General features: G+C 34.3%; 1 protein-coding gene across 2 annotated transcripts in view; it reads left to right on the top strand.

Moving 5' to 3' along the window:
- The window catches only part of LOC149780477 (phagosome assembly factor 1-like), a 90,807-nt gene that overhangs the window by 52,689 nt on the left and 11,060 nt on the right, over positions 1-27,058 (top strand). For both annotated transcript variants that reach the window (XM_089937438.1, XM_089937439.1), the window contains exons 6-10: positions 8,351-8,430; positions 9,962-10,065; positions 17,438-17,550; positions 21,197-21,273; positions 24,157-24,297. In XM_089937438.1, coding sequence (XP_089793564.1) covers positions 8,351-8,430; positions 9,962-10,065; positions 17,438-17,550; positions 21,197-21,273; positions 24,157-24,297 — 515 coding nt within the window. The remainder of the gene's footprint in view (positions 1-8,350; positions 8,431-9,961; positions 10,066-17,437; positions 17,551-21,196; positions 21,274-24,156; positions 24,298-27,058) is intronic.

A 27,058-nucleotide genomic window follows, 5' to 3' on the forward strand; every position in this document is an offset into this window, starting at 1 on the left:
TAAGCTTAAGGCTTGTGTAAGCAAGTGGGTCATTACAAGTTTGGCCAATCAGTTTGCAGGTGCAATCTATAGAATAGTGTATGCGTGTTATTAGGATAGACGCCTAGTTGCGCGAATGCCTTGTTCAGAAGCTTCCAATGAAATGAATATTGTTACTGGTACAACTTACATGATTTCTAGACAGTTTGATCCCACTAGCAAGACACTTCCAACAGTCTGCTAAGTCAGTGCAGAATCTGATTTTGTTTTTGTTGCTAGGGTATATGTATGTGTCCCATTTCACTTTACCAATAAAATGGGTGTTATGAAATCAAATATTATTATCAAATATATTATGAAGTACTAAAAATGGGTATTTATAAAAGAAAGCCACTTCAGAGTTTATTTTATGAATATTTGCATAGTAAATATTGAACCAGAAATGTGAAGGTGGGAGAGAGAGAGAGAGAGAGAGAGAGAGAGAGAGAGAGAGAGAGTTGTAAAAGATCAAGTGGTTGAAGTCATTCTTTAAAGTAATGAACTAGGTAAAGTCATTATTTAAAGTAATGAACTGGTTGGTGTGTAGACTATTTATGGTTAGTGTTAATTATACTGTTAGAAACTCCACATTCAGTAAGCATATGACCTGGAAATTACATATTTGCATGTTTTTTCCCCTTGATCTGGTGATTGATACAGTTACATGTTACTCTCACTGGTACACTCCACCCTTTGCCAGGGTCATTTATATGTTAGTCACACCAATACAAATCTGCCTCCAAGTATTTTACATATCTACAATGGAGGAGCTCAAAAACTTGAGTCATTAGATTTTTTCATGACTAAAGAACCAGTGTATATTCAACCATGAATTGAAGTTTTTGAGACGTCGCGGTGATTAATGATTGAACAGTTATCTTTTTTGATTTTATATGTGGTAGACATAATGACAGTTTAAGGGAAATGTTCTACTGATGAATTAGAATATCTGATTGCTTGCAATAAGAGAGAAATTTAAACCACCCACCCACCCCTTTGTGGTGTGCTCAGGAGTCACTCACCAGGAACATAGCTCAAGATACAGGAAAGATAACATTTAAGAAACTGATAAAGATAATAACCTGAAGGGACATTAATTACTGAACATTATATCTTGGGCATATCATTTTTCAGGAAAGACTGACTACTTGTCTGTGCCCTGCTGACTTGAAAAACTGAGAGTATTCCTAGTAATACTGATGTTATGTAATTATTCATTAGGATTGCTTTGTTGCTAATGTACACTTTGAAAGAAAAAGAAGAAACACAATGTGTTCATTATCTGTGACAAGACATAACTTTGCAGTCAAAATTGCATTAACTGCTGCCATGTCATCATAAAGTTTTTGTAAATATTGTTGATGTCTAAAATCTAATGCAGAATGAAAAAAAATTGAAAGTGGAAAAGAGGCATTAAAACAAAATACTCCTTTCTCACCAGTAAGTTCACATGGAATTTCAAACTTTGTACTTGTTTCTCTTTGCTGACATAAATAAATATGACAGTGCTCTTGTAGTGGTGTACGTACAATACAGAACACTGAGTCATTGTGGTTGCTGATACAGTATTCCCATCAATACCCATGTAGTTATGTGCATATAATACGTAACACTGTCAGCTAGGTTGTGTTGATGATTGCAATTTAATTGATTTATACGTACAGTGTTTCCATCTTTGTTCAATTTTTAAGTTGGCTACTATTTAAACAGCACATTATTAAATTATTAAAGATAGAATTGAATTGCTGACAATTACTTTGTAAAGATATAACAAGAAACTGGTCTAACTGCACTGCTTAGTGATACTGTGTGTAATATATTTAGTGAAAAATACAAGATGATTGGTAATTCTGATCCAGTTGTGATAAATGAATAAAAAATTTGAAAATAAATACATATATAATTAATTCAATAAAAGAATTGATGGCTTTAAATGTATGGGTTCTCTCAGTATTTAGATTATTGACTAAAGCACAGACTTTTTCTCTCTCTCATGAAATTTGAAGTTGCTTTCATAAAGATAATTTAGATATATGATAGAGTTTTGAAAGTTGCAGTAGTTGACATTTTTTGGTATGGTAAAATCTGAGTGCATTTATTGACTGATTTAGGCAGTTTTGTGCTAACTGGTGACAATCTTCAAAGAAAAACATGCAAGCTAACAATGTTTATTTCAGTGGAGACTTCTTAATTTTTAGGTATAATTCATTTTTTTCTATGAAAACCCAATTGTTTCTAGTTTTGTGAAAATCCATATCTTTTTAAAAGTGAATCATCAGATAGTCTGTGCCCTTTTAATACAAGCTGGCTTTGGAATTTTAGCTCACCTGGTTAAGTTATATAAGCACCTTTTACTTTGTTTTAAACTTGTTAAATTTTTTTGTTGGAATACAAAAGGTTTAAATTTAATAAAATATGTCTTTTTTATTAGCTCTAATAGTCATATGCCAGAAGAGTTTATGGGATGGTCTGTTGTCCATCCATCTGTTAGCTCAAGTTTGTTATTGCTACTCCTCCTAAGCTACCTGGCAGATTGCCTTGAAACACTACACACATTCATTACATTGGTGGTACGTGGGAAAGCCTGCCAGTAGCTTCTCGTGGGTCGGTGGTTCTTCCCTGGGTTTTTCAGGGTTCTTCCTCCACCATTAATACTGGCCGCCATGTATAGCCTATCGTGTGCTGAAAAATGGCGTTAAACACTACAACAACAACAACATTACATTGGTCCAGTTGGTCCTAAATGAAAATTGTGCTGCTCGGACATTGATTTTGAAAATTTAGATATCACTACTCTTCCTGAATGGATTATCATATCAGGATAGGCTTTTATGATGACTAGTTGGTCTTAAATAAAAATGGTGCTGATCTGATGTCAAGTGTGGTCAGCATCATATCCATCTTAAAAATACTATCACTGCTCCTGAATAGATGGTCAGATCTACATGGGGTTTTCACTGAACATTTTATGATGTCTGGTTGGTCTTAAATACAAATGGTGCTGATCTGACATCCAGACATGGCAGCAATTTTAAAATCTTATCACAACATTACTTGAACAGAAAGTCATATTGATGCAGGTTTTTCATCAGAAGACTTCTTGTGATGTCCAGTTGGTCTTAAATGTAAATTCTGCCAATTTGAAATCCAATATGTCTGCCATGACCAGCTGAGCTTTTGAGATGGTCTGTTGTCCATCCATTGTCTGTATGTCAATTAATACAAGTTTGGTATTGCTTCTTTTAAACTAATTCAGAGATTGCTTTAAACTTCAGACACATTCATCCCATGGTCTAGCTGATCCTGAATGAAAATAGTGCTGCTCATACATCCAATATGGCCACTACATCATCTTACGTAGCTTAATGTTGGTCATTTCATGATGTGTTACAAGGCGTATAAATATACAGCCTTCTGTCTTCATCTTCTCTCCACTCTTCGCTTTCCAGTCCTCAGTATCGTTGACTGAGCATTTAAAATAAGTGTTTTGTTGACATAGCTGGTTTTTAATATTAGAAAAACATCTTAAATAGTTTTTACAAAATTTAGAGGTAATGCAGAATGAAGTTTTATATGGAAAAGGACCTATTTAAAGTACGTTTAGATAATTCTACATTGCATTTAAAGTTAAATGTTTTGGAAGAATATGAACATGGCTTATGATTTTGTTCTAAATAGCTTTAGAGCTGTTAGATTCAGAATTTTTGTTGATTTTGTGATGAAAGTTTGTCTATTTCTTATACATTTGTTTGGGGTTCATCCTTAATCTTAGTATGTTAAAACACACGAGAGTTACTTCCCTTCTCAGACTACCATTGCAGTTTTTCAAAAGAATAATAATTCAGAACCTTGAACAGTAGGACAAAAAAAGAAATGATAGTGTCAGGGCTTGAATTTGACTTGTTTCTTTCCTGCATTTGCAATTGCAATTTGCAATTTGGGACAAAAATCTACTTATAAAATTCAGTTTGCAATTTTTTAAACCCAATTTTACTATAATAATTTAACATTTACAAGGAAATGAAGATTTTGTTTTTTCTCATCATCTTTCAGTGTTAGTTAATAGAGTGTTTAACCAATTAGCAGAATAAGGGTCTATTTCAGAAATGTATGATTAAACTTCAAGATATGAAAAGGAAGTATAGGTCATGCATGTATTTTGTACTAACAGCTCACACTGTTATTCTGCAAATTTTACAGGTAGTGATCATACATATTTAACTTTCTATATCAAGACTAATCTTAGAGCGCTATAGTGTGTTTGAACTAATATTTGAACAAAAGATGGAATTATAAAATATGTTTGTATTTGTGTTTGTACCATTATATGTCATAGTCATACAGGTGCTTACCTTTTAGTGCTTTGTCTACTTAGCATCCATTAAACATTGACAGCTGAGCATATGTGTGTGCGTGAGTTAGATTTTCAACATAGCTTTAACAGTGTTTCAGCCATATAGCTGTGATGTCTGCAGTGTGGCAGTTTATAGTGATGTCTAACACTGGGGCATCATGCCACAGACATGTAGCATGATGTCCCCCCATCCAGCCACATAGTCACATTATCCTGACACTGGGCTGACCAGTCCTAACACTAAGCTCTTAATGCTGAGCACCAAATAAGGCAGCTGTTAGTACCATTTATATAAGTCTTTGTTGCGACTTTGGGGGTGGGGTGGGATTTTGGGTTTCAAATCCACAATCTCCCACATCTGAGGTGGGCGCTCTAACCACATAGGCCACCGGAACGGTAGCAGAGCATGTTCAAGTAACTACTATGCCTGTGAGTCTCATAGGTGTGCTAATCATTATATGCTTTGATACTACATATGTGCACATGCTGATATAATTATGTCATGAGATGTGAATTGAACGAGGGTAAGACAATTAAATCTTTAAATGCAACCTAGTTCAAAAAAAGGAACTGAAATCGGCTTAGAAATTTCAGCATGCACACAAAGATGCAATTTGCTTAAAATATCAACTTAAATTGTGTAAAATAAACTTCCATGGTGTAAAATAAAGGTTGTGGTGTATTCTAAGCTTGCATTGTGTAAATAAACTTGCATCGTGTAAATAAACTTGCATTGCATAAAATAAATTTTGTTATTATGTGAGTGAAATTCAAGCTGAATGTCATCCCCAAACTAGATATGAAGACATGGTGGCATCAATTTTGTTTAGGGCAACATATATCTACCTGTCAAGGGAACTAAACATGTAAGCTCATTTACAAGGGACAGAGTAGAGAGCAGTCACAGTCTCCCATTTGAGGTTTTCTTTTATGTTTATCAGATACTTTTTATGCATTTTCTCGAACAAGAACAGGAAATTTACCAAAGTTTTCACTGATTACCATATGAAATTTAACATTTCATTCACAATGATGCAGCCTAGTCTGCAGAAAGGATTAATCCAGAAACATAGATAAACAGTGCAGGGCACACTGATCCGAGGTTAAGATACAGGAAAAATAAGGCAAAATTTCATGAGAGACGGGCAGAATGTTAGATAAGTAAAACTGGTCAAAATGCTTTAGGTACATCCCTGCCAAGGGAAGTTACTACTGTCTACTTTCCAATCAATGTCATATTTATGCCCCAGGTTTCTGATAAAGTTCTGGATTGGTTAGTTTCATTTATTTTTGTCCCAAATGAGATTAATGATCAAATATTAAGGTTACAGAAGAATTTTTTGTTTTAGGTCTGGAGATTTTCCACTAATTGTTGTGATCACAGGGGTAATCTTGTGCAACTATCAAGACATGAATTTCTAAGATTATGTACATAGACATATAAATGTGTGAGAAAATATTGTCCACATTACACAGAGATTCAGTAGAACCTGACTTGAATGCTCACTGTTTTGGAAGACCACATGTCATGAAAGACATTTTTTTTCATGCATGGAGTCAGTGTGTTGAAGAATATAACAGCTTCAAAGGAAAGACCACCTTTTATTACAGACAACTTTGTCTTGGTAGAAGAGGTGGTCTTTCAAGACAACTTTAATGTAATGTATATTTACATAGTTAATAATTCATAAATGTTTAAAATAAGGACCTAAAAATTGAGCACTAATGATCAAAGATGAAGATAGTTCTTATGGACTTTGGTGTTTTAGTAAACATATTTGTAATATTTTTGTCTGGTTTTATGTGTGCATCCATCCATCCATTATCCACACAGTTTTTTCCAGAGAATAACTAGGATTTTCATAGTACCTCTGTAAAACTTAGTTCCCATTTTAGAATAGTGGCTCATGTGTGCTTTTTGCTATTCACATTTTTTTAGTTTCAATATTTATATTTTTCTCCATTTTTTCAGTCCGTCCACCCATCCATCCATCCACTATCCACACTTTCATTTCCAGAGCATTTTCCCAAAAGAGTTCAAGATATCTCAGTGAAATTGGTAAACATATTAGACAAATTGGACGATATGTGCCTTTTCTTGTATTGTCACTTTAGTAATTTTAATGTTTTTTACCTATTTTTTCTGTCTGTCCATCCATCCATGCTTGGGCAGAATCTCCCAAATCCTTCAAGATTCAGAATGAAATCACATTGAAAACTATTGAGTTAGATGTGCCTTTCAATATTGACAATTATTCATTTTCAGTATTTTTAATGTTTTTGTCCGTTTGTCTGTTCATTATCCCATCAACATTCCATATTTTTCATTACAGAAGCAAAACATGTGATGCCAATCAGTTCCCAGTATACTTTGTACATAAAAATGTTCCTCTAAATGAAATCATCTATAAATCATTTAGTCCCCTAGCAGGCAGGGTGTGGAAAATTTTCCACAAATCATTCAAGGATGTAGTTGGAATCATCTTCTTTGTTGTTTTTTTTTTAGTCTTATCAGTTTATACTATGGGGGTGGGTGGGTACTTAGCTATCACTATGTCCAGCCATTGGTCTGTTAATAAATAATTTTGTTCAGGAGTATAAATTTCAAACAGTTGAAGGTACTTAAGCCAAACATGGTATACATAATGGGAAAATGCATAAAGATGCCTTTTAATGCATATAAATTTTCCACATTCAGATTTTTTGCAAGCATGAAAACAAAGTGTAGCATAAGTAATGTAAATTGAGATTTCTGCACCATTTTTGTTCTACCATAAATGTTGTAAACATGGAGAATCATAGACTATGGTATACTTTCAGCAGTAGTCTTTACTTAAACAGGGGACCAGCCATGGGAAGTCATGGACAATGGTGTACTTTCAGCAGTAGTCTTTACTTAAATAGGGGACCAGAGATAGGGAGTCATGGACAGTGGTATACTTTCAGCAGTAGTCTTTACTTAAATAGGGGACCAGACATGGGGAGTCATGGACAATGGTATACTTTCAGTAGTAGTTGTTACATAAACAGGGGACCAGACATGGGGAGTCATGGACAATATAGTGTGCTTTCAGTAGTAGTTACATAAACAGGGGACCAGACAGATATGTCATCTCTTGATAACTCTTGTTTCCATTATTCCTCAAAAAGATTATTAAAAATAATACATGAGGATGTTTCTTCCTCCAGTAAATGGAGGCCCCGAGTGGCTGAGTGGTCTAAAGCGCTCACCATTTCGGATCACTGCCATCTCACCTGTCTGCATGGGTTCGAGTCCAAGGCTCGGCTAGCATGGGTATGTGTGAAAGCCTGCCAGTAGCTTCTCGTGGGTCAGTGGTTCTTCCCTGGGTTTTCCAGGGTTCTTCCTCCATCAGTTGTACTGCCACCATGTATAGCCTATCTTGTGCTGAAAAATGGCGTTAAACCCTAGAACAACAACAAAATCCTCCAGTAAATGACTTTACATGTATGATAATGCCCTTTTTCCTTGAGAAAAATAAATAATCTTCAAAAATGCATAAAACCCTCAAATATGTTTCTAATCAGAGAGATCATTGTACTACTTGTAACTTATTTACCTGTTTTACTTGAAGTAAACAATCCTTTAGACTTCAAGAGAATTTCAAGTGAGAATTAAAGAACACTTCAGTGATATCTAGACAAAGAGAGATACCCCTGTATCTAAACACTTCAACTGACACAACCACAATATGAATAGTGTTCATAATCAGATAATAGAAATTATTTTCTCTCACCCAGATTTGTCTTGTAGCAACATTGAACTTACAAACAGAGTATATTTCTGGATACACCAACTACATGCTTTCCATCTGGTAGGGATCAATGTCTGTTATCAGTTGGGAGTTTCGTGCATTTTGTCTGTGTTTTCATTTGATGTCCTGTTATAGGTGGGTCACAACTCCAGAGAGACTTCCAAGAGATTTGTATTTTACATATTTTTTTCTTTCCTCCTTTCAGTGTACAATTCCGATAAGCAGCTGTTTGTACTCAACTTCAGGGGACTATCTTTTGACTTTCCAATAGAGTCAAAATTTGAGGTGAGGTTTCCACCTAGTATTGGATAATAGATGTAGTGCATTCCTATTGGTAAAATTAGGTCAACAATTTTGAATGTTCTAATTTTTTAAGCTAAAGGCTGAGTCTTTAAAGTTATTATTTACAGCCAGATAGGAAAATTTTGCATAGAACAGGGTGAGATTTAGCTTGAAGGATCTTAGCAGTATTTTAGATTTGAAAATTTGTAAAAGCAAACCGTATCATAGGTTACACACAATGTTGAACAATAGCAGTGATGTAGTGCAAAATCTGCTCATCATATTGTGTGTGTGTGTGCATGTGTGTGTGTGGATGCATGTGTGCATGCATGTGTGCTTGTGTAAAAGAGAGAACTGGAGGTGTAAAGCAGTCAGTTTTGCTTAATCCATTTTATCATGAATACGACTACGGTCATAATACCTCATTCTATCTTGAATATGCCTGTGATCGTAGTATCCCATTTTATCCTGAATACGACAGTGGTCATACTCTACTAGGTATATGTGTAGTGTCTCTAGAAACACGTGTTATACATCACAAATATTTGTGTACTTCTTCACCAACACAGGAAATGGTTAAAGCATGCATGCACAGTGAAATTTAAAAAAACTTGGTTCGAAAAGAAATTTTTGGCTTAAATATCGATTGATAAAATGATGAACAACAACTCAGGTGTAAACATGGATGTTGATAGCGAGGGTAGCAACAATGAAGTTGACGATTTGGATGATTCTAATGGACATATTAACTTAAATGATGGGTTAGAATTGAATCAAGTTGATGAAAGAGATGATGCATGGCTTCATACACTTTTTGACAGTGATTTGGAGAATGAAGCCAACTTTTAAGGCTTTCAGGAGGAATGAATCTGGGATGATGTCTCACCTCGGTTGTAACCATGATTTAAATTTATAGAAGGAGCAACTGTTCAACACCCAGAAGAAGCCGATGGCACAACATTACTTTGAATTACTTTGGGATGATATAATCTGGAAAAAACTTGTTGATGAAATAAACCATTACACTGAACATGAGCGTAGAAAACATCTGCTGCTGCTGTTTTACCATAATGTATTTAGAATTGCTTCTTAGGAATCAGGCACAGCAGTTGAAATTGGTAAACAGGATAAATTGGGTTAATCAGTAGTGCATGTATTTAAGAAATTGAAAGGTAATGAGCTTCTGATTAAAGGGAGATAACTGGGATTTAATAATAAACATCAAAAAAAATTTTATAACATTAACACTAGTTTAGTTTACACACTAATATAGTAGATTGCACAGAACCATAGAAAAACCTGAAAAATACTTATTTTTAATTTTTACTGCAGTTCTTTCATTAAGGGTCAAATTTTATTCCGTAGGAAAGGAACACTTTTCCTGTATAAGGTGCTGCTTTGAAGAGTGAGGATTCATTAATGTTTGGCAGAGCAAAAGGTTTTACTTCATTTTACAAATATGCAGTCTATAAATGTGCAGTAAAAAATGTCAGATCTTGTTATGAATGAAAATATAGCTTCTTCATATTTTCAGCCTCGCTATGCTCATGGCCTAGGATCTCTACAGTTTCCTAATGGAGCCTCCCCAGTAGTATCTAGAATGTGTATATATACAGGCAATAGTCTTCTAGAAACTAGGTAAAGTGTATATTTATATCTCTTTTTCTCTTCAGAGGGAGGAAGACATTGATTTTGTGCTGTCTGTCCATCACTTCTTGTAAGCAAGATAGTTAATAAACTAGAGAGGTCGAACCAGACCAAATTGTATATTTAAAATCTTATGCCACTTGTTTCGGCTTGAATAAACAGTAACACAAGAAAGAGTGAAAACAACAAGCTTTGAAAAAAATACAATAATTTATTTCCCTGGAAAAATTCTCCAAAAATGAAAAATATGAACTTACGGTTTTATTTAATCAGATCCAAACATAATCCAAGAATAATCCACAAATACAATTTTTGAAGTCCTAATAACAAAATGTTCTACTGATGTCAAGTTTGAATCCCGATGAAGAATCCAAGATGGAAGACGATGACGTATGCTGCAATCTGTAATGTTGAAGTCTATAGTTCCTTGTAGAAACGAGAATTATCACTCTGGTTTTGGAAATCAAAATAAATTTCTTATAAGAACTGTCATTGATGAGGCAAGGCACCTAAGAGATAATTTCCACAAGAAAAAAGACATGAAAAGCTATAGAAAGTGGAGAAATAAAACTAAGCACCTGATAGATAAGGCAAAAGAGAACTACTATAAGCAGGCTATTAATGAAGAGTAAGAGTAAGAGTAGGAGTACCAAAACATTGTGGAAGCATCTAAAAGAGCTGAACCCACCCAAGAACAGTTGTCTTCCTCCTAGACTTAAGCAAAATGATGATATAGCAACATCTGTACAAGACATTATGGAAATGTTCAACAATTTCTTCATAAGCATCTCCAGTAACAGTATTCAGAACCAGACTAACATCCCAATTGAACTTGATCCTCTTCTATTATTTATAAGAGCTAAAATTCCTGATGATAATTATTTTTCCATAGCTAATGTAAAGTGAAGCTGATGTTTTTGATATGCTAATTAAGGTTAATGTTAATAAATCCTCTGGATTGGATGGTATTGGACCACGAATTCTTAAAATTGCTGCACCAGTAATAACAAAGTCACTAACACATATCATAAATTTAAGTATAATGAGTGGTAATTTTCCAGAAACACTGAAATGTGCAAAGGTTACACCTATCTTTAAGAAAGGAGAAAAGGAGGATCCAGGAAATTACAGACCAATATCAATTCTACCTGTATTGTCAAAACTATTTGAAAAGCATGTAGCCATTCAGGTCTATACATTTTTCGAAACATACTCTCTATTTCATAAAGCGCATTCAGGATTTAGAAAGTACCACTCGTGCCAAACAGAACTTACCAAATTAATTGATCTTTGGCTGAAGGAAATGGATAATGGACATATGATTGGGATTGTTTTCCTTGACTTCAAGAAAGCCTTTGATCTTGTTGATCATGAAATTCTGCTGCAAAAGTTGAACTGTTACAGGTTTGACAATCCTTCTTTAAACTGGTTTAGATCATACCTAAACCAAAGGTCTCAACAAGTAAGCATTGGCAATATTAGCTCTCAAACTTGCACTATTCATTCAGGAGTCCCTCAAGGCTCAGTTTTGGGCCCTCTCCTCTTCCTTATCTATATCAATGATTTACCATTAAATAATCAATCCACAAATACAGATTTGTTTGCAGATGATGCAACCTTGTATACATCTAGTTCTGATACTGAAATTATCCAAATGAGATTAAACTCAGACCTTATTAGAGTCCAAAACTGGGCACAACAAAATAGGATGGTAATTAATGAAGGTAAAACAAAATGTATGATTCTGGGGACATCACAAAAGCTACACAAGTCAGGGGATCCAAAACTATCTCTTGCAATAAATAATCATCCATTAGAAAATGTAAAACATGAAAGGCTTGTAGGTGTGTCTGTAGATAATAATTTATAATGGAATGACCATATTGATAAGCTTTGTAAAACACTGTCATCCAAAATTGCCCTTCTCAGCAGAATCAAGAAATATTTACTTATGGAAACTCGCAATCTATACTACAAGTCATATATTCTTCCAAAAATGGATTATTGTTCTAATGTATGGGGAAACTGTGCTAAATCTGAGCTTGACAGGATTTATAAACTTCAGAAACGAGCAGCACGTGTAATTTTAGATGCATTTGTTGATCATCCCTCAAAAGCATTATTTACAGAACTCAAATGGTTCACAAAATATGACAGGATAGATTTTCACAAGGCAGTTCTTTTATATAAATGTCTACATGGAACTGCACCAGAGTATCTTCAGGACTTATTCAGGCCTTTTTCAACACAATACCAGTTGAGATCAATATCACATGGAAACCTTCTAAAACCAAAACCAAGAACAGAGCAATTTAAAAAGAGTTTTCAATACTCTGGTACAGTTCTGTGGAATAAGCTTCCACAACATGTAAAATCTGCTGAAAATATTAGAGTATTTAAGAAAAGATATCATGAGCATGTATGTGTTTCTAATAGATAATGGAATTTAGTATTTTAATACTAAACATGTTAAAATAAACACTAATTATTGCTATCTTCATATAATGTGCATTGTTATACTCTCCTTAAGAGGGCCTCAAGGGAGAATAGTCCTTGACTAATGAGTCACCCTCTATAAATAAAGCATTATTATTATTATTATTATTATTATTATTATTATTATTGATTAAGAATCTCACATGAGTGTATGTATTTTCCAGAAAAATAACAAAATTAATCCTTTTGAATCCAAGTAATTTGAAATAACTCCAAACAGCATAACATACAACTTCCAGTTTAACAGCCCAGCTTCTACTGAGAATAACTCTCCAAAACAGAGGTTATATCATATCATCTTCTGGAAGTTTATAGAAGCTAAGTACTTGTTAAAAGATCACATCTACCCAGTGTGACCCTGACAAAAACCAATCATTTTACTTTAAGAAATAAACAATAGAAAAAATTGTTTACATCTTAAACCCGAAGTCCCATCATGACCTCGACAACAACCAATCATTTTGAAATAAAATTGAACTTGTTTAGAATGGTTGCTACAAATTTTGAAACAAGGTCAGGATTTAGATCAACACCTGGTGTTTATAAACTAAGTCAAGGTCAAACTATTTTCTGAAAAAGTATCATCTCTAGTGAATAAATTTACATTACAATATCCTGCAATGAAAAATAATTTATAAAAAAACCTGACAAACAATTAAATTGAAATAAATATATATTAAATCGGATATAATTAAATCAAATATACATAACAAGAGACAGTTGAGTTTGTCTAAATACCTAATTAAGTTCTCATTAATGAGTCCTTATTTTACAATTTTCTTCACACATTGTTTAATTTTTTAAAATTTATTTTGCCAAACTCTTATAAGCCTGATTAAAAAAACAGCACTCGAGATAGAAAAATTAAATTTGTTTATCATTTTTATATGCACTGAAAGAATAGTTTAGTAAAAGAGTTGGTTGAAAAACGGTTCACAAATCATCTCGTGTATATATATATATATATATTGAATGTTGTTATTCCAGATAAATTATAATTCTTTTAGGTGATATTTATCCAATCTTTAAGCCTATATTAATCGGCAAAAACGTGCATTAGTGTCAGAATCAGTGACAGCAAAAGCCTATCTTATATAACCAAAAGTTTGACAATTAATTCCAGCATGAGTAAAGAAAAGAAATTGAAAAAATTCCCCAATGTCATTAGCAACTAGCTTACAAGCAGACTGCAGTAGACAGGAAGTGGATATGACTTAAAGGTAGTTTTTGACTACGGACATCTCCAGACATCAGGGTGAAATGGAAATAAGTGATAAGAAACTTGACTTCTCATCCCAAAAAGCTATTCTAGTCACTTTTTCACCTTCTAGTTTCAGCCCTAATGCTTGAATAAAAAAAGGTCTTGCATTAGTTTGATAATGTCCTAGAATCCACACATATTAATGAAGTGATCTTGCATGTGGTTGACTGTGCTTGTTCCCACTCTTGAGACTGTATTTCTAATCCAGTTTTGATCAAACTAGGTGAATAGACTTCAATCACCAAGATTTTGGATGACTTCATTTATGAACAAGAGACTATACATATCCTTTATGCCTTTTTCTTTGGAATCAAATTTTATCAGGATATACCACTCCGGTGGCCTAGTGGCTAGAGCATCTGCCGCAGATGCAGGGGGTCGTGGGTTCGATCCCCGGCTGAGTCATACCAAATACATCTAAAAATGGTACTAACAGCTGCCTCGCTTGGCGCTCAGGATTAAGAGGTTAGTGTTAGGACTGGTCAGCCTGGTGTCAGGATAATGTGACTGGGTGGGACATCATGATACATGTTAGTACCATTTTTGTAAGTCTTTGGTATGACCCGGCCGGGGATCAAACCCATGACCTCCCACATCTGAGGCAGATGCTCTAACCACTAGGCCACCAGTTCTACATAAGCCTGATTAGTGTAATGATCACCTGTTAGGTGAGCAGTGTCAAGCTACTTGGGCCTCTTGTTAAGATATGTCTGCATTGAATATATGTGACAATTTAGGTAGTGCATCCTCAGGATTGCTTTGATATTGTTTTGTGTTGTTGCATGTAGGTACATGATGAAATAATTGACAATGCATCAGATATATTGCATGGACGAATGGGTATGCTTTTGTATAATCTACAGTAACTAAAAACACTAGTAGCTTGCAGGCTTTACATAATATCTCTTAAAATAACATCAAAAGTTTTATTGCCAGACCTGTTTTTCAGAGGTAAATAAATTTAGGTTAAAGAATTGGTTGGTATCAAGATCAGTGATGCAGTATTTGATGTGAAAAATTATCCATACTTTAAGAAAAGAATTAACTGGAAAAAAATGTTTCTAAACAATTGTCTTTATGATACATGAAAATGTATCATTTAATTGGAGCAAGTAGTTCCAGTGTCATTAACAACTACGTTCATTTGAACTATGTTCATTTGCATGGCCATAAATTTTGTAAACATTCATGAGTAGTAAACTAAACTAAGCAATTTATTATATACATAACTCTTGCAGTCATAGTTACTTATTCTTATGTTACTGTGTTTAGGCTCTAATAAACAGTAACAAAAGAAAGAGTGAAATTAACAAGCTTTGTAAAATTTAACAAATTATTTCCCTGGAATAAAACACTAAAAATAAGAAAGTAAGAACTATCAGTTTTTAAGTCTCAAATCCAAAAGTAATCCAAGAATAATCCACAGATTAAATTTTAGAATGTCCTAGTTATGAAATGTTATAATGAATTTAAGTTTGAGTCCTGATGAAAAATCCAAGATGGAAGGCATTGACTTATACTGTAGCCTTTGTGATGGTGTAAGGTCTACAGTTCTGTGTTATTTACAAACAGTAATCTGGTGTTTGAATTTCCGAATAAAATTTAATGAAATGTCTTTGTCAAAGAATTCTGTATGAGTACTCAAATATTTCCAGGAAAAAGAATCTTTTAGAATCCAAATAATTTGAAAAGTAATTAACATATAACTCCGAACTTCCACAACAGACACTTTCCACTTTCCAGTGTAAAGAAAAAAGCCCAACTGCCGAATTTCTCTATAAACAAAGATTATACAGTAACTTGAAATGCAAAACAGATTCTGGATGAGGGTCAACTCTCCAGAATTTTTGAGAAGTATTTACGTTTAAAAGCAAGTAGTCCCAGTATGACCTTGACAGAAACCAATCATCTTACTCTGAGAATAAGATAAAAATAGAAAGTTGTTTACTTGTCTCATTGACTTCAGAATTAAGGTTGGGAACTAAGTCAAAAATAGAAACAAGTGTTTCTTTTATTATGTATTTATGAAAAACTGAATTTTCTGGAAAATATCAAATTCCTAGTAAACAAAATTACATTACATTGACATGTAATGAAATTAAAAATAATTTTAAAAAAAAACTTACAAACAAGCAGTTAAATTAAATCAAAGATACATAACACTCATGATAGAGATTATTTATGATGACATGTTTCAGGTTATGTAGAATATCTTGAATGCACACCAAGTGATGTATCCGAGCATCAGATTTGTAAAAATCACGTGCTAACACTTTTTAAATTTTTTAAAATAAAAACATTTCTTTTAAAAGATCATATCTAAGCCTTTAAATATTATTGCAGAGAATAATTGCAAAATTGGGAATTATTTTAGAGCGTTTCATATAGTCATATATTTCTCATGCATAGCCATTGTTCATAATCTATTTTAAATATACATTTTGTAGTTTTTAGCTTTTAATAAACAATAAGTAATAACAAAATATACTTTCCTCTGAGAAAAAAATCTTCCATGTATATTTACTGAGAAAAAAGAACACTATGACCTTACACAAAATCCTGAGAAATTTTGTTGTCAGTACTGTCTGGTCAGATTGTGGGATTTTAACCTGCAACCTTCTGATCACATGTCCAATGCCTAAACCACTGGGCCACAACATCTCCTTTGGGTTAGATCTGAAAAGCTTATAGGTGTTACTCCAGGGGGAGGCAGTAAAGACAGACAGATGAATCTGTGCTGAGAGTAATTTCCCTGTGCAATGCCAAGTAAGTGTATATAATTTAAGGATGGGGCTATGAACAATTTCTGAGTTATAAATTAGGGTCATGTCCAAAAGGATTAAGAGAGATCCAAGGTACATTGTTGCTTGTCCAAATGACTTATACAATTTTTTGGCAGAGAAAGTTCTTTTATATGTATGGTCCAGGAAAGAAGATAAATGACACCAACATTAATGCACAATGCAGCTTCTTTGTGCTCCAATCTTGTCTCTCCCCTCCTCAGTTTTAATGTGTGTGAATGTGCATTTACAAACTGTCTTGTCAGCAATCCTTGTTAGTGATATAAGGCTCACTTGGATCTCTTATTTGTGACATATTCATGTATTTCATGGTTGCTTCCAACCACATATTTAAAGAAGAAAAAGTTTTTAGTTAAACTGTAAACATTGCATGTGTATCTATTAGCTGACACAAAGGATAATTTATCTCCAGATCAGTATTGTTGATATCCACACACATGTATAAAAAGCTCAGTACAATCCATCCGTCCGTCCGTCCATCCGTAACCTGTGTAATCATTCACTTTCTCACATGGTTGATTCTTCATAAATGCCACAAAAATGCATTAATTTTTCATACACTTGTTACTTTCTAAGCAGTCTGTACATTTATTACTTGGATCGCTGATATTAAAAAGTGGAGAAGTAACAATTATTGTATGTTGATTTCTGAGTAACATCTTGCATATAATTTTTGTACACTTATTTACATTGTGACAGTTTGTTCCATAATTTATTCTACCTTTGATATTAATTTTGCTTCCAATATGGTACAAAACTTGTACTTTGAAAGACTTCAAAAATTATGTTTTATTTTCTTTTTTAGGGCACCTCCATTACCAATTACATGTTTCCATGGCAACTGCTATGTGGACAGCCTGGAAGTACTCAGGGAAAAGAATGTCACTAAGGGTCTCAAGTTTATTATTTTTACAGAAGGTAACATTCTAGTATGGTTCTATAACTATCCAAGGTACAAGTTGAGTCCAGATGCTAACTGCGCAACCCAGATACGCCATTCCATAATGCACTGGCAGATGCAGTTAGGAGTAACTGGTAGAACAAACATTATAGATCCTGATTTGTTGGCACATTATACAACTGCAGATTGGGATCTATGTTGTTTGCAGTTATACTCTATTTGTAATTTAGTATATATGGTACATATTACAAATGTTGTGTCTACATTTATACCTAATGTCCATTCTCTCTTCATTTTCTTTTCTAATTACTTCCAAGGGAAGAATTTGTGGAATTTATTATAGATAATGACTTTGAGAAGTAACATTTAGCCCTTTTTTTTTTTAGCCCATTCATTGTAAATTTCAAAAAGAAATTTTAAAATTTTCTATTTCCATACTTGATATACCTCCGTGTCACTGCAATCTCTTGTTTGTGCACCCAGAAACTTGTATCATATGATTTCAATGCACTGTCACATCATTATGGAAAATTCATCTTTCATTGAGGCAAATAAAAATGATGTCAGATGGACCTTAGCAAAGCAACAGTATTAAAACAATTCCCATAGAAAGATCATCAGAAGATATTTAAAAAAATTGTATTTTTTGAAAATCTCGATATTTGAGTATCATCAAGATTTATATCGTTGATACCTTCAGTATATTCTTGAAATAATATTTTAGCAAATTGATGAAAGAATTATTTAATTTACTGCATTGTAAGTTTTGACATGTACTATATACTCAATAAAAACATGTACACTTAGCTCACCTGACCATAAAGTCATCTCAATTTATGGTAAAGTCCTTCACCCATCATGCATCATCTGTTGTCTGTTATCATTTAGTTAAAAACTTGTCAAAACTTCTTGACCAATTTTGCATATGACAGGGAACAATGCATCAAGAGCTTTCATATTTGTTCAGAAAAATTCAGAATTAGAAGTAGAAAACAATCCATCTTGAAATGAACAGGTGAATCAGACCCACATATTGCCCATCAGTATCAGCACTTTTTACATCCAAGTTATGTTTGTTATTGTCACTTTTAAAAGGCAATATTTGCGATTATACCTCTCGGGGGTTGGCATGTATGCAACAGGTGTGAAGTTGCAATGGAGCTGCATTCAGTGGTACATTGTGACTTCATTAGTTACCTGCTCAGCCACGTTTTAGAGTAGATCAATCAGTTTCATGGATAAAGAGGGATCCCCGACAAAAAGATCATTTTCAGAGTGACAGAAGAAAGGGAAAGTAAATTATTCCATATCAAAATTGATAACTATGGCTTTGTACTAAATGCACAGAAAAGAATTGGAATGGCATGTTTGATTGTAATGGCAAACTTCTTCACCCCTACAACTTATATTGTTAAAAAAAATCATTGTTCAAAGCAGCACAATGTCATCTGGCCCTTGCAAAATGCAAGTGATATGCAGCTGATGTCTGCATTTTTAAACACATTTTAAGAAACAAACTGATTACATTTTATCTGATTAGTAAAATATGTGGGATTGCCAGCAACTGCCTTTGATTATATATCAGGCAATAGTCTACAAAGGACAAGGTGCAACAAGTGCCAATTTATTTTTTGGCCCATCCCCTCCCCCCAGATAAGCAATCAAGTGTTTGTAAGAGTGTTATGATTATGCCATATCCACTATACTTCAACTGTAAGATATGTGCACATGATGTAATGAAATGTGTGAAATTAACACCTAATTTTGTTCCTATATAGGCCTGTGTTCAATAAAATACTCAAACTTAACCAGATTTTAGTCTCTCTGAAGTCTTCAAAAATAACACTGCATTTGAGAACACTTTTTATTTTTTGAGAAGATATTTTTTGCAACCATCTAATTACATTTGCAAATTTTATACATGTTCTTATATATGTTCATCACTAATTAGTAGAAAATTGAAGGAAAATTACATTTCTTTGATCACCCATCATGCCATATAATTTTAAGTCTACTTCACAGCAACACAAAATGCTGTTTTATGTTTCTTTGTCAATTGCTATTTTCATGGGGGATTATAATTTTTCTATTATTTCTGGTTGCATTTTGAGGCATTCTTTAGCACTAATCATAATTATCAGAATATTTGGATGAAAACAGCTAAATATAGATGAGTTTTACTGAGGAATGATGTTCACGGCAATCAAAGAGAAAGAAACAGCTGATTATTTTGACTAAAATGGTCTGTTAAAAGGGAATGATGCTAAGAAATAAAATCCTTGTTTATTTTTTATTTACCTTGATCATATTAAGTTGCATTTATTATTTATATTCTACTTTTCTGTTATTTTCGTATATATCGGCACTTGGGGTAAACGGGGTCATATATGAGTCATATAGTGAATCACACCCAAACATTAAAGCTTATGGTCATGCATGATATATATTATTTTAACTATACTATAATTATAGAACTGATTATTTGTATGAGCACATATGACCAAAAAAATGACCTGCAAGCCTGTAGTTGGACCACTGCATTAGAATAAACATTATTATATGCTCATTTTTTTCCCCGTTAACTTTACATTATCAGAATCGTTCAATATTCCCCGATACTGAATGTGCGCGACAATACACATATAGCATTCACGTGAATAAAGGAACTACTTTCTATTGTAAACAAACAATGATGCAGACGCACTTTTGATTTGTAAACAAATCATATACACTCGCGTAAGAGGCTCTTTACGTTGTGGTTGTTTAAATTTGTTTCTGAATGAACTAAAACATGTTTCATGGACTGCAATAAAACCAAGCTGTTTTAGCACATTCTGCGTTGATACAATGTTACTGATTTAGGCTAGCTACATTATATAAAAGACTGAAGATTAGGTCCTTACAAATAACATACAAGTGACAAGTGGCCACTTCAATCCGATGTATTTCATGTATTTCATGTATAATTTGCACTAAGTTCAAATTTATCTGGGTGGAGTTATGTGCGCATTAATAATGATGTCATTGAGTAATGACAAATCTGCGCTTGTGTATTTAGTTTGGAATATGGCATTCATTCATTTACGTTGTTTCTTGTAGTGTATTTTGTTTATATAATTAAACCTTGGGTAGAATAAAAAATGAGCATATAATAAAAAGGTTACTGCATTTGTGTGGGAAAATATGAACTGGTTTTGTCAGAAGGATATACTGCACTCGCAAGTTCGTGCAGTATTCCATCCAAAACAACTCGTTCGTATTTTCCCATACAAATGCAGTAACCTATAAATATAGACCCTGATCTGATGGTGCAGGATGCAACAGCTGATCAGGTCTATGTTGTTTGCGGTTGGACCCAACTTATTTGTGAGTATTTATGGCTGGTGCATTTTTGTTTGAAGACAGCAATTGTGTTAAAGACATAAAAAGCAATTGATATAAAGACTACAAAGATTTTGACTTCGTCTTAATAAAATTAAAACACGATAATTTATTAGTAGGTTCCAGGATAAAAACAGCGGTCAATCTTGCCCCCCACACACTTGAATACTGGTCCAATTTGTTGGGAATTATATTCTCTGTTTCCAAGTATTTCATTATGAGAAAGATAATTATTTTGTGGCTACTAAAAGCATTGGGTAAAGACTTGTTATTGTTTTACAGGGAATGGACCAGGAAAAATGCTTGATCCAAAGAAGAAGACAATAGAGAGAATAGTTCGATTTGGTGATTCTCCAAACGTAAGAGCCAAGCATTATTTTTAAGTTGAACCACAGTTGTGTAGAGGCAGTAGTGCTGTCTTTGTCAGGCTGACCATCTGTCTATCCATTAATCTGTCACACTTTGTGTAAGTTTTATACTGAGGAAAGGGAATTGCAATGGATGGGTTGCAGGTCATGCATTTTCTCACCTACGTTAGCATGGTCAGACATACATGTCACTTTCCAGTGGCAATAGCAGCAGCGTTAGCATTGTTAAAGTTTTTGTTTATGTCTTGTTTTAAAGATTTTTGGTTTTAATTTGGTGGTAATCTCTCGTCACCTTGGGTCTGTAATTTTTAATCTTTTCTATTCATTGGACAGTGTTGTTAATAATAGTCTAATATCACTAGTGGTGGCTTTACTGTTGGGGTAAAACATATTAGCACTGGTAAAACTAACATTAGTGTTATCATAATCTCAGTTGCAAGCTTGGTTTTAGCTCTACTGTCAATAAAGAGAAGAGCCTTTGGTATGACCTGTTGCCCATCATTTGACATTTGACATCCGTCTGTCTGCTAGCACAAAATTTTTATCACTACTCCTCTTAAACTACTTGGAGGATTGCAATCAAATGTCACACACATGCAAAAAAAATCACAGGGTCTGTTTTGTCCTGAATGAAAATAGTGCTGCTAAGACATCCAGTATGGCCACTGCAGAAGCCATCTTGAAAGTCTTATTGCTACTCTTTCTGAATGGATGGTCATATCGGCATGAGGTTTTCCTAAAAGACTTCTTATGATATATAAACTAGTCTGAAATGAAAATGGTGTCAATCTGATGTCCACAGCAGCTATCTTGAATGTCTTAATGATGCTTCTTCTGAATGGAAAGTTATATCAATGTTCAGCGTGTAGCCTATCACATATTGCAGTTAACTTGTAGCCTTTGGCATATTGCAGTTCAACACATAGCCTTTGGCATATTGCAGTTCAACACACAGCTATTGGTATATTGCAGTTCAGCACACAGCCTTCTGTATATTGCAGTTCAGTACATAGCCTTTGGCATATTGTTGTTCTACACATAGACTATGGCATATTTCAGTTCAGCACAAATAACCTTTGGCATATTGCAGTTCAGCATGTAGGCTGTGGCATATTGCAGATCAGCACATATCCTATGGTATGTTGAAATTCAACACACAGCCTATGGCATGTAGCAATTCAATGCATCCTATGGCATATTGCAATTCAACACATAGTCTATGGCATATTGCAACTTAACACATAGCCAATGGCATATTGCAGTTCAGCACATATCATATGGCATATTGAAATTGAACACATAGCCTATGGCATATTGTGGTTCAATACGTTGGATATGGCATATTAGTTTTACACATAACCTATGGCAAATTGCAGTACTCTATTTAGTTCCAGTGTCATTTTCAGCATCCCTGCAGAGGAGATGTCAATAGTTTATGGTTGTGTTTCTCAAAGCTCATAATTCTCTGGTAAAATCCATGTTGGTGGCAAAATTTCTGGGATCTAATAAAACTTGTCTATATAAATTGCATTGCATGGAGATAGCACCTGGTAGGGATTTGGTGCCACCTTTTGTAATTCTTATACCCAAGCTATGTATATTTCTTTTGCATGGCCCTCAAATATCCACCTAATGCCAACAAAACATCAGCTGCCAGAATTCAACCCCATAATAATAGATTAAAATGGAATAGCACTTGGCTTGGTAGTGGTGTTAAAATGTTGTGATGACTGGATCTTGTAATGTAATTGAGGTGAGGTACTTTTGTAATGGTCTATCATTCATTTGCCTGAGAGAACTTTCTTCCATCCCAAACATGAATCTTGTTTTGTACCCCAGCAAGTGCGGAATTGGCATATAGTGATATATTGGTATGATCTCTAATCTCATTATATCTTTCACACGTTGATTAACTTTTAGGTCAGTCATTTACATTTTGGCTTGCATGTTTACTCTGCTTCATATTTCAGTGAATTTAATTAAGCTTTGTATTTAAATCAGTTTCCTGTGCACTGTTGACAGTTAGGTTATGCATCTTTATGGATGTTTATTGATCAGTTGCTCACTGAAGCCAAAAGTATTGTATGTTTGATTTACTTTGGTTGATTAAGTTTTGTATTTAAGGTTGGTAAGGGATGTGTGTTTTTATACATATTTCTGACCTTTGTTTCAAAGATTTCATATCTTAAAGCCAGTGACTGCTGTCTGTTAAAAAAAACAGTGTATGTTTCTAACAATTTTATACTTTCTGGGTTGATCTTGAAAGTCAAAAGACCAGCCAAGATATGTTAAGGGACATAACTCCAAATCTAGCCCAGAGAGGTTGTCAGTGGTTACCCTCATTTAGATAGACCACTTCTATGTAGCAGCAAAAAAAAAAAGCATTACAGAATCATTTGACTAGAAAATGCTCATCAAAGATAATTACTTAATAGTTTTTCATCAGTTCTCTCTCAAGAGATAAAGACAAGGAAAGTCTTTAAACATTTATGCCTAAGATTACCAGTAGTTAGAGGGATTGTTATATGCTTTTTATGATAGATGATAAAAAAAGAAACTTGCTTATATCTCAAGGTTTATGTTCATTCCTTTGATTCTGTTTTTTTTATGTAAAGTACCTGAATCCTCCAAGTCAGCTGTATACAATTTATTTTTAAATATCTTGTATCAGATCTACAAATGAATAAAAGGAAGCTAATTTCATGAAGGCTGATCAACAGTTGACCACAATTAGGATTTTATCTTTGCCTGTGAGTAGTGTACAATCTATTACAGGCATCATATGATATTGCAATTATATGCTAGTATCTTCATACCTTGTCAACATTTTTTCTCTCAAGTATTCACACTTATGCTTGTTTTCCACATTGTTAGGATGTGATAAGTGCCTTAGGTTGTCCAGGAAAGTTCTTCTACAAGGCAGAGGACAAAATGAAAATCCACTCACCTGTTGCTCACAAACTTGTAAAATCCAAATTCTCGGACTACTTCTATAACTATTTTACAATGGGTGTGGTAAGTACAACAGTTTCATTATTGGTGTTATTAAAGGCCCTTTTTAACAGTGTAAATTGAAAATTTTACTTTTTTTACCATGTAAATTTAAAATGTGAATTTTTTACCTCATTGTAACACTATCCATGGGAAATATAGAGTATAGTACTTATTGGAACTGTACATGGGAGCTGTAAAGTATAGTATTCATTGTAACACTGTCTATGGGAACTATATAGTATAATACTCATTATAACACTGTCCGTGGGGAGTATAGTACTCATTATAACACTGTCCGTGGGGAGTATAGTACTCATTATAACACTGTCTATGGGAACTATATAGTATAGTATTCATTGTAACGCTGTCTATGGGAACTATATAGTATAGTATTCATTGTAACACAGTCTATGGGAGCTATATAGTATAGTACTCATAAAACTGTCTGGGAGCTATATAATATAGTATTCATTGTAACACTGTCTATGGGAAATGTATAGTATAGTTCTCATTGTAACACTGTCTATGGGAGCTATATAGTATAGTATTCATTGTAACACTGGGAAATATATAGTATAGTATTCATTGTAACACTGTCTATGGGAAATATATTGTATAGTATTCATTGTAACACTGTTTCTGGGAACTATACAATATAGTATTCATTGTAAAACTCTATGAAAGCTATATAGGATAGTATTCATTGTAACACTGTCTGTGGGAACTATATAGTATATCAATCATTATAACACTGTCTATGGGGACTGGAGAGTATAGTACTCATTATAACACTGTCTATGGGAAATATAGAGTATAGTACTCATTGTAACTGTCCGTGGGAGCTATATAGTGTAGTATTCATTGTACCAATGTCTATGAGAACTATATAGTATATTACTCATTATAACACTGTCCATGGGGAGTATAGGGTATAGTACTCATTATAACACTGTTCATGGGACTATATAGTATAGTACTCATTGTAATTGTCCATGGGAGCAATATGGTATAGTACTCATTGTAACACTATCCTTGAAAATATAGAGTATATTACTCATATACCACTGTGGGAACTAAATAGTATAGTACTCATTATAATGCTTCTGTGGAAAATGTTGAGTATAGTACACATTATAACACTATCCATGGGAACTATAGATTTAACTCTCCATGTGAACTAGATTATAGTAGTTATTGTAACACTGTCCATGGAAACTAGATAGTATAGTACTTTTTGTAACACTTTCCATGGGAACTATAGAGTGTAGTACTCATTGTAACACTGTGGGAACTAGAGTATAGTACTCACAACACTGGGGGAACTATAAAGTATTGTACTCATAACATTATCCATAGGAACTAAATAGTATAGTACTCATTATAACACTGTCCATGGGAACTAAATAGTATGTTACTCATTATAACATTGACTGTGTGAGCTATAAAGTATAGTACTCATTATAACACTGTTTATGGGAACTAAATAGTGTAGTACTCATTATAACATTGTCCATAGGAACTAAATAATATAGTACTCATTATAACACTGACCATGGGAAATAAATAATAGTATAGTACACATTATAACATTGTGGGAACTATAGAGTATAGTACTCATTATAACACTGTCCATGGGAACTATACAGAATAGTACTCATAACATTGTCCATTGGAACTATAGAGTATAGTACTCATTATAACATTGTCTTTGGGAACTATAGAGTATAGTACTCATTATAACACTGTTCATGGGAACTAATTAGTATATTACTCATAACATTGTCAGTGGGAGCTGTATTTACTCTTTAAAACACCTGTCCATGGGTACCATAGAGCCATAGTTGTTTTTGGCATCCGTTAGTCTCGAGAGATGATGGAAATGCACCCATGAGAGATGTCCCGGTTGGTGGTTGTGCAGCATCTGCTGTGGCTAAGTAGTCCAATGCGGGAGTGGCAGTCCCTGCTGCACTTGCTGCACTTGAAGATTGTGTCAGGTGTTGGTTGGAGCTGCTGCTTCTTCCTCTGCGATCGTCTTTCATCAGCTAGCAAGCGTTGCTTGTCCTCTCCGGCTTTCAGACCAGTGATCAGAGCATGTCACCAGCTTGATCTGTCTAGAGCGAGCTCTTCCCAGGTGATGACATCGATATCAAGGGCTTTCATGTCATGCTTACAGACATCCTTGAAGCGGAGATGTGGCCGTCCGATCAACCTTTTGCCAGAAGCGAGTTCTGAATAAAGAATGTCTTTGGGGATCCGTCCGTCAACCATCCAACGTACATGGCCCAGCCATCTGATGCAGCATTGGCAGAGGAGTGTGATCATGCTGGGAATCTTGGCACGCTTGAGCACCTTGTTGTTTGTTACTCGATCGCTCCAGGTGATCCTGAGTATGCGTTGGAGGCATCGCATGTGAAAGGCGCTCAGTCTTTTCTCTTGTGAGGCATACAGAGTCCAGGTTTCACTGGCGTATATGCGAATGCTTAGCACACATGCACGGTACACGGTGATCTTAGTGTTCATGGTCAGCATGCTGTTGTTCCACACTCTCTGCGACAACCTGGAGAGAGTTGTTGATGCCTTTCCGATCCGCTTGTTGAGCTCAGCATCAAGCGAGAGGTTGTTGGTGATGGTAGAGCCGAGGTACATGAACTGACTCACCACCTCAAGTTCGTAGTTGTTGATGATGATACTGGGGGGTCCGCGTCCTGAACCATCATGTTTGTTTTCTTTAGGCTTATGGTTAGCCCAAACTCATCGCATGCTTTAGCAAAGCGGGCCATCA

This window comes from Sinohyriopsis cumingii, chromosome 16 (assembly GCF_028554795.1).
Source record: "Sinohyriopsis cumingii isolate HCF-2022 chromosome 16, ASM2855479v2, whole genome shotgun sequence".
NCBI lineage: Eukaryota > Metazoa > Mollusca > Bivalvia > Unionida > Unionidae > Sinohyriopsis > Sinohyriopsis cumingii.